This window comes from Martes martes, assembly GCF_963455335.1.
Source record: "Martes martes genome assembly, chromosome: 9".
NCBI lineage: Eukaryota > Metazoa > Chordata > Mammalia > Carnivora > Mustelidae > Martes > Martes martes.
The window spans coordinates 17,692,110-17,709,893 of NC_137896.1; the positions used below are offsets into that span (position 1 = coordinate 17,692,110).

General features: G+C 43.4%; 1 protein-coding gene across 1 annotated transcript in view; it reads left to right on the forward strand.

The window, feature by feature from the left end:
• CHD6 (chromodomain helicase DNA binding protein 6) overlaps positions 1–17,784 on the forward strand; it is a 195,986-nt gene that overhangs the window by 82,364 nt on the left and 95,838 nt on the right. Inside the window, exons 7-11 of the mRNA XM_080813272.1 lie at positions 221–368; positions 2,215–2,364; positions 14,287–14,349; positions 15,163–15,221; positions 15,859–15,976. Of these exons, the coding sequence (XP_080669398.1) occupies positions 221–368; positions 2,215–2,364; positions 14,287–14,349; positions 15,163–15,221; positions 15,859–15,976 (538 nt within the window). The remainder of the gene's footprint in view (positions 1–220; positions 369–2,214; positions 2,365–14,286; positions 14,350–15,162; positions 15,222–15,858; positions 15,977–17,784) is intronic.

The following is a 17,784-nucleotide window of genomic DNA, read 5'->3' on the forward strand; positions in this document are numbered from 1 at the left end:
CCAAAGTAGTCATGATAGGGGTTTTAAAAAGTGAATTCTGCCTCAAGCCATATTTCTTCCCATCTTTCTGTGTAGTTCTGGGAAGAAACTCTTGTAGATTCCCCATTAAAGCCTACCCCAGGACAAGAATTCCAGAATGTGATACCATAACTTTCATCACTTGAGAGCTCTTAGTTTTAAAAACTGCCCAAGAGTTTTAATTCTGAATTTCTCCTTGTAGCAAGGAGCAAGGACCAACCCCAGTGGAGAGAAAGAAGAAAGGAAAGAGGAAAAGTGAAACCACAGTGGAGAGTTTAGAGCTGGATCAGGGCCTGCCGAACTCATCCCTGCGGAGTCCCGAGGAGTCCACTGAGTCTGCAGACAGCCAGGTACAGCTGTGAGCGGGAGCCCTGCTGGAGGTTACGGCTGCCGCACAGATCTCGCTGACGCCGGTTCTGTTGCCCTCCTCTCTCTGTCTCCAGCCCACACCCCTTGCGCACAGACCCAGGCTGGGCTTTCACTGTTGGGTGGGTGAGCGCCGAAGACCACAGGCTTTTTCCCCTAACATTTTGATCTTTATACTGATGGTCTCCCAAGTTTTTTTTAGTGCTGTTTGCTTCCTTCTTGGGAAATGGCATGGTATTAGGCTGCAGAAAGAATGAACATGGGAAATAGAATTTTGGGGAACTCTGGGTAAGACTTGGAGGGCCTACTTGCCATGGAGGTGATGCTTTTAGGGCTCAGAATGCTAGGCCAGTCTGTGTAAGAACATTTTCATAATCCCAGATGCTGGGAAAGTCAGGGACAAATGTATTCATTTTGCCAAAATAGTCAAGGAAGTTGGGCCAAACATGGAAACAAGGAGTTGCCCACATGAATGAGATTTCTAAAACTGCCAAAGTGAGCCCATGACTGGTAGGAATTTCTTCCCTGAGTTGAGGCCACCTGTCTTGGATAGCATTTCTGATATTTGGAAGTGCTGTTTCCTCTGATATACACAACAGTTTATCTGGGCTATGCTGCCGCAGGGGGACCGTGTGAAGTCATCTGACTACTGCACCCTCAAATATCCTCTGAACCCTCACAGATTCCTAGATGGTCCTCATTGTAGGAAAGTGTCAGCTTCTAATGTCACAGTGGCAATTAGTAGTGTCTGGGGTGTCAGAGCAGCGGCCCTCTCCATCCCAGCCTATGAACTCAGACTGTTGGCTGCCAGGTGTCCTGATGGGCCAAGCAGCAGGCATGTCAGGCTGATGGGGGTTGGCAGGGTTTTGAGTGTTTCCAGGATGGTAATCCGTACATCGGATTGGGGGGGGCAGGTTTTCATGGGGAATCCCTCATGGAAAATTAAGTGTCATAGAGGTGACCTAGTGAAGAAACACAGTGGGAACACAGAGGCCCAGGACGTATGCTTTAAAAAATAAGGGATATAGTGTTTGGTTTTTGGTTTTGCTCTTTAAAAAATAAGGGAAATAGTGTTTGGTTTTTGGTTTTGCTCTTTAAAGTTGAGGTTGGAGAGAGAACCAGCTGGTGCATGGTTCCCAGAACTGTTTCTGCTGCTTGGATATGATGTGTACATGAGACAAACCATGTGCTTTTCTGTTTGAGGAAAGCCACTGGGCTGCTTTGTTGTAGAATGTTGTCTCTCTAAAAGGTCACAAGTTACTTAATTATAGATGAGTCCTCAGATGGTGACTCATGAATCTTGTTTTGTCACACGCAAGATGTCTCCTTGCGTTGCAAGTAGTGATATGAGATTCTCAAAGTAAGTCCTAATAAAATTGGTATTACTTAGTGTTTAAAGAAATACGGTAAGTACGGTGAATTCGACCAAAACCAAAACAGTTACAGCTCCCTAAAGTAGGAGCTTCCAGCTGTGCTGGGAGAGATCTGAAAGATGACGGAGTTTACTTCCCATCCCTGTTTTACTGGAATAGAGATTGGTTCCAGAAAGGAGAAAAACAAAGTCACGGTCATTCATGACCACAGCACATGTCACTGGATTTGGAGACTGTGTGGACCTTCTTCGCAGGGAAGAGAAGACTCTCCTTTAGCTACCTTTCATTGGGAGTGAATTTAATTCTTTAAAGAGTTGTGTTTAAGGAAGGTTGCTTGTGTACAGCAGGCAGGGCCCCCCGTGCATGTTAGTGAGCGTCGATGAGTGTGTTCTTTCTCGTGCAGGCTTTTGCCTTTGACTCACAGAGCATGTCTGTGGTCGGTGTGTTTGCCCTGCAGAAGCGACGCTCAGGACGGCAGGTGAAGCGCAGAAAATACAACGAGGACTTGGACTTCAAGGTGGTGGATGACGACGGGGAGACGATCGCCGTTCTCGGGGCTGGCCGCACCTCCGCCCTCTCGGCTTCCACGCTGGCTTGGCAGGCGGAGGTATGGCCTTCGGGTTGGGATGCTGGCCTTGGCTGGACAGTCATTTTGCCCCGTGTTGGGTTTAGAGGTTAGTTAAAATCTTTAAACTGAGCCTAGGTGGCTCAGTTAGTTAAGCAACTCTTGATTTCGGCTCAGGTCCTGATCTCCGGGCAGTGAGACAGAGCCTTGTGTTGGGCTGGGCACTGGGTATGAAGCCTGCTTAAGGTCCTCTTTCCTCTCTCTACCCCTCTCCTACTGCTCTCGTGCTTTCTCTCTCGTTAAGAAAAAAGAAGAAGAACGTGCTGGATACAGAGACCACTCAGAAGGGGAAGTGGACAGGAAAGAGGGGGGAGGTCAGGATTTTAGGAGAGGCATTTCTGACATGAACTAAAGCCCACAACCTGAATGGTACCTTGGGTTCTAGTGTGATAGGCAGATGAGATCAGCTGGATGTTGGGATCTGATCTGAGGCATCATAGTGGGAGATCAGCCCTGAGTGGTAGGAAGAATCACATCATGTAGGGCCTAGATACTGGCTAAAGTATTTGGCCTTTATACTGCAGATCAAATGGTCGGGGGCAGGGTATTGAGGTCAGGGTTCAAGCAGAGAAGAAACAGAATGGCCCTATTTGCACTTTTGGGATTTCCATTGGCAGCAATTCCAAGGAGGAAGAGGGACCTGATATCCAGATGCTAGAAGGAAGAGAGGTAAATGTTGAAAAGGTCTGTGCCAAGGAGCTGACAGAGAAGACATTAGAAGCAAGAGAAGAAACAGGTTGTGCACATGGGAGGGGCACCATTGCCAGCAGCACCTTCTGGGACCCAGCCTGGCTCTTGTTCTGGGGTCCCTGTCGCCAACTTGGCAGATGGCATGCTCTGTGTACACGGCAGAGCGCAAATTCCAGCCCTTCCTCCTGGGCACCTGGGGGCGAGGGTTGCTCCCTGAAGCCGGTAATGCTTTATCTTTCTAAACCACCTTGCCTCCAGCTTAAAGCATTTTCATATGCTTTCACATATCCTTTCCCTCTGTGCTTGCGTGGAAAGTAGCCGGGAATGGGGGTCATTGTCCCCGTTTTAACAAGCAAGAAACAGGCACAGAACTGTCCAGGTCATGGGATAACCTAGCAGCAGCTGACCCGTGACTAGCATGTCAGAACTGATTTCTGGTCTCTGTGCCAAGAGTCACCCAAGCAGTGGACACAACACTTACTAGGAACAGTAATTGGATGTTCCGTCAGCGCAGTATTCTTCAAGCAGACAGTTAAGAGTAGTGCTTGGAAGACTGCTGGGAGGCGACAGGATTCTGTTGCTCCAGAATGGATTTTCCTTCCTTGGAGATGTTACGGTTGGTTTGGTCATTAAAACACTATGAGGGAATTTATTTTCTCCTGGTAGCCATTTAGCCCACCGTTAGCCATATTTCAGCTATTGTTATGACTTCTTTTGTGGTACCTAAAGGGCAGCATTAGCTGATCTGACAGGAATAATTCAGGAAATTTTATGTATCTTAACAAGCCTCTTTTTATCCTCTTGAGGATACAACAGAGAGAACTAATCTATGGTGAAATATAAGATGAAACCTGAATTTGCATTAATTATGCCTCAGAAATTGTTACTAAACTTAGGCAGAAAGAGGCCTGGTACGTGGTTTGGCGATCCCGGGGGTCTGGGCCAGCAGGCGGGGCACGTGGCCCTGCAGGGGCAGCGAGCGGGTTTTGGTCAGTGCCTCACGGAGCCCCCGGCGGCATCTGGTTTACATTTGGGGCTTCCTGGAGAGGTTTGAACAAAGATTTCCCAGGCTGATGCAGAGTTTGAAAGCCCTGAGTCTCATCTAGGATTCCAGACAACCCTCAGTGCCCAGTGGCACAGAAAACCAGTTGAAGAAGCTCCTTCTGAGGCGTTTTGGATGGCTGTCGCACCTGCTTGCTGGCTTTGGCTGGGGGCAGAGAAGGGTGTGAGTCACCACCAGGGAAGCCCTGCTGCCCCCCCGTTGCACCTCTGGGCAGTGTGTTAGCAGCATGCCCTGCCTGGTCCTGTGGCTCCCGGCCCCAGATTGCGGCCTCGGCGTCAGTTAGCCAGTGGGGAGTTGCGAGAAGCATCTTCACACGGGCTTCCCTGGAGCCCGGGACGGGCATGGTGGCACAGCTCTGCTCCGGAGCCTGGAGGACAGGCCCCTGACTGGGGTATGGGATTCTGGGGCAGGAAGGAAGTTTCCATCCTGACGGTGACTCTTTGCTTTCTTAGTCTTTGTCCAACGGATGTTGGTGCCTGGAATAGGGACCGGCTTCTGCAGTCACTGCACATTTACAGTGTAGATTTTTACAAGGCTCTCTCGGTTTCTGCCTCCAGGAATTTGCGCAGCTTGCATGATTTGCCTTTTAGAACAGGGGACTGTAATTTGAATGAGGCTTCAGTTCCCTGGGTCCTCCTGGGCCTCACTCTGTCTCTGCAGCCAGCACCCTGTTTTGCCTGGCCTTTTGCTGGGCCTGGCAGGCTGAGCCCAGGTGTTTCCTTCCCTAGGAATCCCCCAGTTTCCCCGAGCTGAGGGGGCAGTACCCCTGCTCTGCGCTCTAAGGTGGTTGCTTCTTAACGCCTATATTAAGAATTCCTCCCTGATTTTTTTTTTTTTTTAAGTAGGCTCCATGCCCGGCACGGAGCCTAGCACGGGGCTTGAACTCTCACAACCCTAAGATTAAGACCTGAGCTGAGATCAAGAGTCTGACGCTTAACGGACTGAGCCACCCAGGCAACCCCTGCCTGGTTTTTAAAAAAAATACAGCCACACACTATCTGTTTACCCTCATTTATTCCCCTCCTCATTCTGTGTAGTGCTTTTGCTCCACTAAGACTGTTACTTAGTATTCCATATATGCTTCCTGCTTTCCGGTGGACTCATTCGTTCATCCTTTGGGCTCACTTCGGCTTTCCTTTTGCTTGTTGTCTTCTTCTTTTTCTTTAAAGATTTATTTATTTGACAGACAGAGATCACAGGTAGGCAGAGAGGCAGGCAGAGAGAGAGGGGGAAGCAGGCTCCCTGCTGAGCAGAGAGCCCAATGCATGGCTCGATCCCAGGACCCTGAGATCGTGACCTGAGCTGAAGGCAGAGGCTTTAACCCACTGAGCCACCCCGGCACCCCCTGCTTGTTGTCTTCTTAGGAGCCACCGTTAAAGTAGGCTCAAACCTCACCTCTTTTGTGAAATCCAAGCTGTTCTTGCCTTCTGTGTTCTTATTTGACTTAGGGCTCCTGTCACACCACTTAGAATTTATCCTGGGATGTTTCTAAGAAAAATGTTTTATGTTGCTTTCCCTGCATGCATGTAAGCCCCTGAGACTGGCCGTCTTGTTTGATGCTACCTGTGTACCCTCCGTGGCACTCAGTAAATACATGGTGATTTTTGAAAAGTGATTTGCTTCTTTCTAGAGCCTCTCCCATGTGCCTACTAAATAGAAATAAATCAGGTGGTTGGTTGAGGTTGGGGGCAACTTGGGTTGAAAATTTTTGAAATTTTCCCCAAGGGAAAAAAGTTTAAATTATTTGAGTCTCTGACATGAAAGAGAATGAATTAAAATGGCCTTCTTTGAAGGATAATTTGAGAAAATTCCAAGTAGCTGAGAACAGATGGTTGTTATGGAAGTGTGTTTGGCAAGCAGATTTAGTTTATATCTGTGTGTATCTGTATACACTGAGTGTTTATACACATATGATCATGCTTATGCACAATCTCTGTTTAGAAAAGTCCTGATTTTCTAGTTTCCTTCCTACTTTGATGTGTATTTTGGAAATGCTGTTCCCTTTTCCTTTTATTAGGATAGGGTAATACCTGCTCACAGTATTTTCATAACCGCTGCTTTTTTTTTTTTTAAACACTCGTGTTCATCCCTCTTTCTTTAACCAGTGCCAAAAGATAAATTGAAACTTTATTTCAGATTCCTTAATTTTTTACTTGAAAATGTTCTATGGTAAAGAATCTTTGAAGCCCTCTTCCCTTTTATTACTCAGAGTTAAGTTCTGTCCTTTCTTGTCCATGTGTTAATCTTTCCTTGGCTTTGGCTGGTCCTACTTAAAAACTCCAAAGAGCCACCAGAATCCTACCACGAAAAACCATCTTTTTCTATTCTTCATGGCAGACAAGAATAAGAATGTTTGAAATAGTCTGGTAGTGAGGAAGAGGTAGTTGTTCCTTTCAGCATGTGTGTAGATGTATGAATGCTCCCTGGCTAGTGTGGGTTACATAGACTTGAGAGGAGGTGGGAGAGGTAGTCAGCAATTACAAAAGTTTAATGCTGGTTATCAGAGATCTCACACGGTTCCCTGTCTTCTGTGTTCCCATAGCACTTGCTTTATACCATTACGACCATGTTGTATTGCAAAATCTCTTACCATTCTTTATTCAGAAATACTTACTGAGCACCTGATACCTGCCACCGACTGTTTTATACCGGAGGTAATCTCAGGGAACAGAAGGAACAAGGACCCCCGCTCTCGCAGAGGGAGCCACCACAAATGGAGGAGGAAGCCTGCGAAACTGTGCACGTGTTCTCACCTTCACATTTGCTGCATTTTGAACCTTGTGCGGTAGAAGGCCCAAGGGCGAAGCTCAGAGCTTCCAAAGCGTGGAAATAACAAGGGAAAGGCTGGGAATAAACCAAAAAATAGTAAAATTGTGTAGTTTTTTCATGGTGGTTAAGTACTATGAAAAAAAAATCAGAAGAAGAGTGATGTGGAATTGATGAAAGAGGGTTGTAGTTTTAAATAGGGTGGTCCGTTTTGGCCTCACAAGGGTATCATCTGAGCAAAGATCAGAAGAGGGTAAAGGAATGAGGGAGTCATGAGGGAAAGAGCATTTCAGGTAGAGGGACTAGCCTGTGCAGTGTCAGGGGTAGACCCGGGCTGCCGGCGTGTCTGATGAAAACACAGGGAGATGGAAAGGTAATGGGAGATGGGAGGCTTGGTGAGGTCCAGCAGAGTTTGTAGGTCTTTGAAAGATCCTTGGTTCTACTCGGAGTTAAAAGGGAACCCTTTTAAGGAGTTTAAGTAAAAGAGGGACATAATAAAAAGGGCCATTTTGAATGTTATATTACAAATAGACTAGTTGAGCAGGAGTATCAGGGAGACTAGTTAGTAGGCTTTTGGAAATCATCTGGGTGAGAAATGAAGGTGGTTTAGACCAGGGTAGAAGCAGTGGAAATGGTGAGAAATTGTTGGATTCTGGGTATATTTTGAAGATGGAGCCAGCATGATTCTTGGCTAATCAGGCATGGTATATAGAAAAGAGGAATCAAGGATTACACCAAGAAGGGCATCTGGGTGGTTCGGTTGATTGGGTGGCTGCCTTCGGCTAAGGTCATGATCCCAGGGTCTTGGGATTGAGCCCCACGTCAAGATCCCTGCTCAGTGGGGAATCGGCTTCTTCTTCCTCTACCCCTACCCCTGCTTGCGCTGTCTCTCTCTCTCAAATAAATAAATAAAATTGTAAAAAAAAAAAAAAAGAAAAAGAAAGAGAGAGAGATTACACCAAGATTTTTGGTTTGAACACCAAGAAGGATAGAGTTCTCTGTCACTCAGGTGGGAGAAAACTGCAGGTGGGTAAGGGTGGGAGGTTGGCCAGGATAGCAGGAGTTTACTTCTAGACATTTTAAGTGTGAAATACTTCTGAGGTAATCAAGTGGAGATGGCAAATAACAAGTAGATACATGAGTATGTGAATTGAGGAGAAGTTCTTGGCTGGTGTCATGATGTAGCCCGTATTTAAAGCCACTTGACTGGACAAGATCATCAGGTAAATGAGTATAGATGGAAAAGAGTAAAAAGTAGGCCTTAGGGAGCTCCAAAAATTAGAGTTGATGTTGGGGGAGTCATACTTCCAGGGAAGATACAGTTGGTCATAGCAGGGTAACACTCACTACAAGGGGGAAAAAGAATGTAAATTGCAAAGAATGAATTTTTTTTATTATTATTATTTATTTGACAGAGACCACAAGTAAGCAGAGAGGCAGGCAGGGTTGGGGGTGGTGGGGAAGCAGGCTCCCCGCTGAGCAGAGAGCCCAGTGCAGGCCCGATCCCAGGACTCTGGGACCACGACCCAAGCTGAAGGCAAAGGCTTTAACCCACTGAGCCACCCAGGTGCCCCTCAAAGAATGTATTTTTAAAGACATCTGATACCTGTGGAAGCAACAAGAATTAGACAAACTAAAATTCCAGACAGCAAAGAGCTATTCCTAGATGAGCTGACAGTTGCAGACTGTTTCATCTCTAGAAACATTCCTCAATTCTGGGCATGAGTTGAGGATCAGGCTTGGTGCAAACAGATTATTCTGGGTTGAAGGGAAACCATCTGACCCTGTGGTGATGGATTATACAGGATTGGTGAGATGATTGGAAACTAGAGGAATCCCCAAAGCAAGGGGCTTTCCCCAGGAGACTTGTTGAATTCTGGGGTAGCCCAAGAAGTTAGTGGCTCATCCAGAAGGCAGATTGAAATCTCACAGTCTCACGGTACTTAGAGGGAAAATCTCACTAAAGGGATGGGCCTAGTGTAGAAAAACAGACTCTCTCTTAAGAGAGATTTTTAGCCTGCTTGGGATTGGAGACTCCAGGGCTCAGGAGTAAAAAGATCTGCCAGTCTCATTCAGTGGTAAGCTTGGACATTCATGCTTGAGAAACAGGGTAAAATGAGATGGACTGAATTTTACTGGTAACACAGGCCTGACTCAGTTTAGTCTCTGACTGGACTCAAGGGACCACCCCCTCTCATAGTTTGTCCAAGAGAAAATAGGGAACAGTTGTGGAAAATATTGTTTGGAGCTGCTATGTTTTCCTTTATTCACAAGATCTACCATAAGTAAAAAACTACTGGACATTTGAAAAGGCTGGAAAAGATGTGACTAAAAAGCAAGAGAATATATGTATAATACAAATAGACCCTAAATGATCCAGATATTGGAGTTAGCAGAAAAGAACTTTAGAATAACTCTGATTGTGTTGTGAAAGAAAAGATGGGCAAAAAAGTTTTAAAGTGACAAATTCCAGAGGAGAAATGAATCTGTCAAGAGAATCAGATCAACAGTCTGGAACTGAAAATTCCAATTTAAAAAACTTAGAACACAGTGGATGACTTTAAAAGCAGATTAGATACAGCAGAAGACAAGATTGGTGACTTTGAAGACAATCAATAGAAAATTTCTAACCTGAAGCATAGGAAAAAAAAAATGCAAAGAATAGAACAAGACATAAGAAACAGTTGGGGTGCAGTGAAAAGGTGTAGTGTATATCCGATTAGAGTCCTAGGCAGGGAGGAGAGATGGGGGCAGAGGAGTGGTTGAAGATAATATTAATGGCCAAGACCCCCCACCCCCCACTCCATAAACTGATGGGGGATATCAACCAATAGATTCAACATCAGGTACAACTCCCATGCAGGAAAAACACAAGAGTGAAAACCATACCTAGGTGTATATGAAACTGTAGAAAACCAAAGAGTGAAAAACCACTAGATAAAAACTGAGTACTAACATTGTATTAAATGATAGGATACTGAATACTTTTCCCTTGGATTTGGGAATAAGAAAAAAAATTCAACTATTATCATTATATTCAGAAATGCACTGGAGGTCCTGACTACCGCAGTAAGGAAAACGAAGAAATAAAAAGTTGAAAGAATGGAAAGAAGGAAAGTAAGATTCATTATTTGTGGATGACATGACTATGTATAGAAAATTCAGTAGAATTGGCAAACCATTAGCATTAAGAAATGTGGATTTAGCTAAATTGTTGGGACACAAAGACAATATATAAAACCATCTATTTTATTTCTGCCAACTAGCAACATGAAATCAGAAAAGGAAAACTGCAAAATGCCCTCTGTAACATCATCAAGCATATCAGATCCTGGAGTAACTCTCAAAAGATACGCAGGCCCTCCCTATAATGAAAAACATTGCTGAAAGAAATGAGAGGAGACCTAAGCAAATGGAGCGATACATGTCGTTCGTGTATTCAGTATTGTTAAGATGTCTATAATTCAGTCCCAATCAAAGTCTAAGTGGGGTGTTTTTTTGATAGATGTTGATGATAGAAACACAAAAGACCTTAAAATAGCCAAGGCAGTCTTTAAAAAGAACTAAGTTATAATGCAGACTTGTAACAAGCTACAGAAACGAAGACATGGCCATGTTTCCATAAGAACAAGTAGTAGACCAGTGGAACAAAACAGCTACATTGTAAGGCTCCTACTAGCCACATGTGGCTATGAAGCACTTGAAATACAGCTAGTCTCAATTCAGGTGTGTTTTAAGTGTGAAGTACACATTGAATTTTAAGGACTTAGTGTGAAAAAAATAATATAAAGATTTCATTAATAATTTTACATTGATTCCATAGTGGAATGATAAGTTTTTAGATATATTGGCCTAAGTAAAATATATTCATTAAAATTAATTTCCTCTGTTTTTACTATCTTAATGTGGCTCCCAGAAAATTTTTTTTTAATTTTATTTATTTATTTGTCAGAGAGAGAGTGGGAGAGAGAGTGAGCGAGCATAGGCAGAGGCAGAGGCAGAGGGAGACGCAGGCTCCCTGCCAAGCAAGGAGCCCGATGTGGGACTCGATCCCAGGACGCTGGGATCATGACCTGAGCCGAAGGCAGCTGCTTAACCAACTGAGCCACCCAGGCGTCCCGGCTACCAGAAAATTTTAAGTTAATTTTTGTGGCTTAATGAATGACCTTGGTGGCAGCGAAAGAGTCTTTAAACAGGACACAGGAATAAGTAAGAGAAAAGATTGGTAAGGTGGATTATGTAGAACTTGTGTTCATCAGAAGACAAATTTATGGAATCAAAAGACAGACCATAGATTTATAAATAATACTTGTGATCTATATAACTGCCAGGACTTTTATTCCAAAATGTGTAAAGAACTCTTGCAAATTTAAAAAAAAAAAAAAAAAGACAATTCTTAAAATAGGCAAATGACTTGAGCTCAAGACCTTCACAGAGAGGTTGCCTTCATTGCCAATAAGCATATCCTCGGCATCCTTAGTTATCAGGGAGATGTGAATTAGAGAGATAATACTATATATCCAGGAGAGTGGCTAAAATTTTAAAGACTGACTGTATCAAGTCAGCTGGAACTCCTCCCATACTTTGCTGATGGGTGTAAAAATAATTACAATCACTTTGGAAAAAATTTTGACAATATTCATTAAAACTAAACGTGTAACCTACCTCATAACCTAGTAATTCTACTTTTATGTATATATCCAAGATAAATGAGTACATTTGTCCACCAGAAGACATATAATTTATATGAACGTTGGGAGCGACCCAAATATTCCTCTATAATAGAATGGATAAATAAATGGTAGTATAATTATGCAACAAAATACTATGCAGAAATACAGAAGAATGAACCACATACTATATAATTCCATTTACATGAAGTTTAGTAATAGGCAAAACTAATCAATGGTAGTAGAAGTCTGAATAGTGGTTACTTCCAGTGGGGGCATGAGTCTTCCAGAATGTCGGAAATGTTATGTAACTTGATCTGGGTGGTATTTATGTGAGTGGATATGTGTATATGTAAAAATTCCTCTGTTGTACACTTGAGATCTCTATGTACTTTACGAATGCTGTAGCTCAATAACTTTTAAAGTGTTCTGTTAGCATATCTGGTAGTTCCTTACTGATGAAGACTATAGCTCATCTATTTCTGTAAGACCAGTGAATAAACATAACTCAGACACTCAGTAAATAATGTGGAAGAAATTCAGGAAGGAAATGAAGTAGGAAGCTAGGAAGGAAGTTGGTTCATTAATCTACTTTCTCTTAACCTAACATCTGTTCCTTTGCTCACGGCCCACTTGCCATATACAGAGCTCTGTTGGCTGGAAGGTTGGGATAGTGATCTTTTGGTTTAAGAAAGTACGCTTAGTTATGGCCCTTTGCAGTTAGCCGTCCTGACAATATTAGGTAGATCGGAATGTCTGGAGAAGGGGGAGACTTTTTAATTAAGTGTTGTAGATTAAGAATAATAACCATTTACAGTCTGTGATCCCAGTGAGTTTGATGCTTTATTCCCTCATTGGTCTCCTCTTTTTCCCTCTTGCTTGTGTTTAGCATTCAGCAAATATTTCTTGTCACCCACTGCTGCTGGGTCTCTTCAAGGTATTAGCTATTAGCTGTGGATAAAACAAATAGGGATCCATGCCCTCAGAAGGTTTATACTGTAATGAGAGAAGACAGGCAACAGTCAACTGCCTCGTTCCCCTTTCCTTGCTTGTGCTTAGAATCAAGCAGAATGGGGCACCTGGGTGGCTCAGATGGTTAAGCATCCAACTCTTGATTTTGGGTCAGGTCATGATCTCAAGGCCATAAGATTGAACCCGGTGTTGAACTCTGCACTGACCTGGAGCCGGCTTAGAACCCCCTCTCCCTCTTCCTCTGCCTCTGCCCCTCCCCCACTCCCACCCCCCGACTTGTGCACAGGTGTGTGTGCTCGCTTTCTCTCTCAAAAAAACAGAAAAATTAAAATTTTTAAATTAAAAAAAAAAAACAACACAGAAAAACACTTGAGCAGAAAAACAAAAGCTTTGTCTATCTTCCCATCCCTTCTTCCTGCTGTACGGTAGGCACAGTTCGGTTGTCTTCATGTGGAGTAGTGGGAAGAGACTCTTGTCACTTTGGATTAACTTTGGCATGGCACCTAGCACAATGCCATGTGTCTAGGGGAATGTAATAAATATTTGTAACCTTTGGGAGCATCTGTCAACGCCTGCTGATCTCCATACTTCTTTTCTACCATCTGCCCTCCTCTTTTTTTTTTTTTTTCCTTTCCTGTATTATTTTTCTGGGGGAAAGCTTGATTTAAGATCTTAGAAAATATGTTTTCTGTAATGGTACGGCTCTGGGACAGCTGAGCCCTCGAATGGGTAGGACTGAAGACAGTGAGATGTAGCATAAGTCATTCTTTTGGAAAGTTCTGATCAGGAACCCAAGTTATTTTGGGAGTTAGGGCTATCATGATGAGTGTTCGTCTCGTATACTGTTGTACTAGATCTGACAAGATCACATAGTGCATATGAAACCTCAGAAATAGAACGGCTCCAATAGAGTCCTAGAAAGAATGTCAAACACAAGAGCATTCTGACTCAACGCACCCTTTTTAAGTTTGCCATTGTTTGATAGATACTCTGTAGAAAGAGATTTCATGGAGTGCAGGAGCCTAGAAATGTGTATCTGGGATAGAAAGATAGAAATTAATTTGTTTTCAGTTAGGATTTATAGTCAGAGAATGATCAGTGAAACAACCATTTCCAGCCACAGAGGGGAAAGATGGTATCATTTAGTAGAGAATAATTATACTTTGCATTTGCATAGTGCTTACTGTTCCAAAAATATTTTCACATACCATTTTATCCTCCCAGTAACCCAGTGAGATAAGTATTTTTAACTCCTGTTTTAATAGATACGGAAACTAAGAGGTGTTAATTGACTTATCCAAAGTCGGTAGCTGGTAGGTGTTAGAATTAGGACTCTCCGATTCCAAGGCCCCCAGACTCCTGTATGTTACACCTTGCTGCAAATTTTATGCCGCTGCATGTAGGCAGGTTTGGCAGAAAAGGGAAGTCCTAGGACCAATTTTAGTGATACTAAAGACAGATCTGAGATTAAGAGTCTGAAAAGCAAAAAAAAAAAAAAAAAAAGAGTCTGAAAAGCAGAGTGACTTCTCTGCTCGTGTGGAAGAAGAAGGTGTTAGGGTTGTGCCCAGAGGTTACAATGTTTGTGATCTTTGAATCACTCTGTGGCCTGATAGAAGGGAGGTCTCGGCGCTCACAGGTGAACTTTCAGACAAACTAGTACCTGCTGTAGTACTTCTTACACATTTATTTCTTGGATTCTGTGGTGCCAGTAATTTTCTGTCTTTTCAACTTTTCTGTCTCCAGGAGCCTCCAGAAGATGACGCAAACATCATTGAGAAGATCCTGGCGTCTAAGACCGTCCAGGAGGTCGGTGCCCCACGTGCCCACGTCCTATCACTAGCACAGGCTATAAACCCTCTGTGAAGAGATACTTGGCTGGAGAACCTGGAATGGTCGTGACTGGCCCGAGTGAGAGCTAGGCAGGAACACTTACCCCCATGGAAGATTTTAGGTCATAAAATTCTTAAACATTTAAGAGTAGAGCCCCAAATAATTTTTTCCTCCATAGTGTTCCTGGCAAAAGGTATCTGTCCCTTAGTTGCTGTAGCCCATGGGAAGTCCTCAGTGGGCCAAAGAGAAGACATGGAAAGTCCTATTGAAAACCTTTGCCGGTTGGGGGTGGGGTGGTTCTTTAGACTTGCTGGGGCCATTGTAGGGATCCTCTAGAGAGCATGCCTGGGGTGGAGGGCATGTGTGCTGGTTGAAAACACAGTTTCGCCTTCGAGTATTTATGAGAGCAAACGTCCTTACTCTGCGAGTGAACAGCACTGATATTTCAGGGTGGTGGTTGCGGGGCACGCCAGGGACCCAGGTTTTCACTCGCATGGCAGGCTCTGGTCCTGACAGCTCTCAGCCCTGGGCTGGTTTGCGTTTCTCAGCCGAGCGCTGTCCCAGCCTGGACCCTGGAAGGACACCAGGAGGATCATTTTTACTTTCTAGCTAGCTGTGGATTTATCCTTTGGGAAAGTTGCTCAATAGCTGTCAGGAAAAGGACTGGGAAGATGAGAACGTCCTCAAGAGATCGGTACTAAAACCAGGCGGGGTGTTTGATTCACCTGTGTTCTCATGCTGCATGTAAGATTGATGGCCTTGCCATTAACTGCTTGCTGTTGGTTACAGGTTCACCCAGGAGAGCCCCCGTTCGACTTGGAGCTGTTCTACGTTAAGTATAGAAATTTGTACGTCTTTTTCCTGTATTATTTGTGCTTGGATTTATATGAATAAGATTTCCTTTTCCTCATCAAATCATCTTCTGCATTTTCCAAGAATGGCCTCTGAGGCCTGACCCACAGATCCCAGCTGACTCAAGTTCACCTTAGACAATGATGGACTCACCTTTGGCTACACAGTCACCAGGGAAGCCCTTCCTCCACTCAGGACCAGCTCACTCAGACCCTGGGAGTCAGTCCCAAAGATCGGTGCTTTATTAAAAATGCTCTGTGCCATTCTCATTTGCACTCAGGGTGGAGACCCATGGTCCTGTGGGCCACACTTTCCCCCTTGCATTTTTCTTTCTTTCTGTGCTACGTGCCCACTTTCCCTGATGTGCATTAATGATAACCTGCCTATGCCTGCCCTTGCTCTGTTCTGAGGCCATTCCTGTAGAAGCCGTAGAGGGTCTGGTTGTTTGGAATCCCAGCACTGTTTTTGTTGTCTCTTCGCCCTTAGTGCAAGGCCTGTCTCAGTCCAGTCTCTAGCAGTTTCACTACAGACCACTGCCTCTGGGTTAGATGGTCACCCTGTTTACTGAAACACTTTAAAGCTCAATGATTTGGTAGTTTGCACTTGTCTTACCATTTATGTGTCTTTGGATAGTTCCTACTTACATTGTAAATGGGCCACAATGGAAGAGCTGGAAAAGGATCCTCGCATCGCACAGAAGATCAAGCGCTTTAGGAATAAACAAGCCCAGATGAAGCACATTTTTACTGAGGTGAAGCAATATTTACCAACTAATTGATTGCTGCTTTTCTTGCAGTATTAAATGCTGAGTTTAAGTTTCTGAGTTTAAGTCCTGTGCAGATCCATTGTGCAAGTCACATTGCTGAATGTGCACTGATTTGCAGCAAAACCAGTCCAGATTTAAGCCAAAGGGAGAAAATTATCCACCGGGTTAAAAGATTGAACCTTACAAGCTGTCAGCTCATGAGAATGTGCATCTTGGTCAGAATATCTGTAAATAGCTAGGGCAAGACAAATCTGCAGAACTCTTTCATTCCTTCCTCCCACCACCCCCTGAAACAGAAATCCAAAAAGACGTAAACTTCGAATGTAAAAAATAAAAACTATTATTAAATATATTAGAGAGTAAATAAATAAGGAACTTTATATAAACTTGGGTATTTCTAAGTATGGTGCCTACAGCGAGAGGAAGGATTGATGGATTGGGGCATTAAATGAATCTACAGTGTCTGTATATTAGAAAATACTCCTAAACAAACCTTAAAGTAAATAATTAGGAACTATGTGCATTACATACATACACATATTTCCTAAAAATATAGCTTATACATATACATAAATATGTGGCATACATTCTTATCTGGTATGGGAGCCTTCCCATTTATATACACATACGTGCATACAACAAATAATTTTAATGATAAAAAATGCTTATTAATCTTACAAAAATGTGACCACTTTCACTAGTAGTCAAAAAAATGCAAACTAAAATAGGAATTTTCTAGTTTTTATTTACCAAATACTTGAAGGTTTTAAAAATAGGTATTACTCATTGCTGGTGAGGGTGTAGGGCAGAGACTGTCTTGTGTCTAGCAGGTGGGAACATTACCTAGTACGACCTGTCAGAAGAACAGAATGGCATCAGATGTGTAACGTCTCAGAGTGTTCACATCCTTTGTCCAGCAGTTCTAATTCTGCCATGTATTTTAAGGAAACTGTTGAATCTTTGTACAACGTAGCTGCGATAGGCAGTCATTTGTATTGGTAAAAAATTGCAAACAAACACATTGTTAGATAATAGACATTTGTTAAATTATGTGTATATCCCTTAGAATACTCTGCTCTAGTAAAAGTGATGTGGGAGAACAGTCATTAATGACATAGGAAGAGGCTGTAGTGCCAGATGTCAGCCTCTTACAGTATGGGGGTAGTTCCATTTCAGGGAGTGCAGGAGAAAGGAGGCACTGTGATAATGCATGGAAAATATCTTGGATATACATGAAAACACTGATGTCATTTTCTCTGGTTGATGGGATCGTGGTGGCTGATTTTTTCTTTTCTATATAGCATGTAGTTTTAAAATTTTATACAGATGACTTTAACGAAGAGAAGCCTTAAAAATTATTCTTTTTTTTTTTTTTTAGATTTTTTTTTTTTTTTTTTTTTTTTAATTTATCTGACAGACAGATCACAAGTAGGCAGAGAGGCAGGCAGAGAGAAAGGAAGGCAAGCAGGCTCCCTGCTGAGCAGAGAGCCCGATGCGGGGCTCGATCCCAGGACCCTGGGATCACGACCTGAGCCGAAGGCAGAGGCTTTAACCCACTGAGCCACCCAGGCGCCCCCTTAAAAATTATTCTTAAAATGTAGTTTGCAAGCTCTGGTCCTCAAGAGCGCACTCAGGTGCCATCAAGCTATAGGACATTGCTGCAGTATTTAACCAACTCGTTCTTCATGTTGTGCACCTTTTCCTCTAGTGACAGAACGTTATTTTAGGTTAATGTCAGTAAGTGTTCTTCTCATCCCAGAGTGGGGTTCTTCATCTTTAGCCTTGGTGTTTGG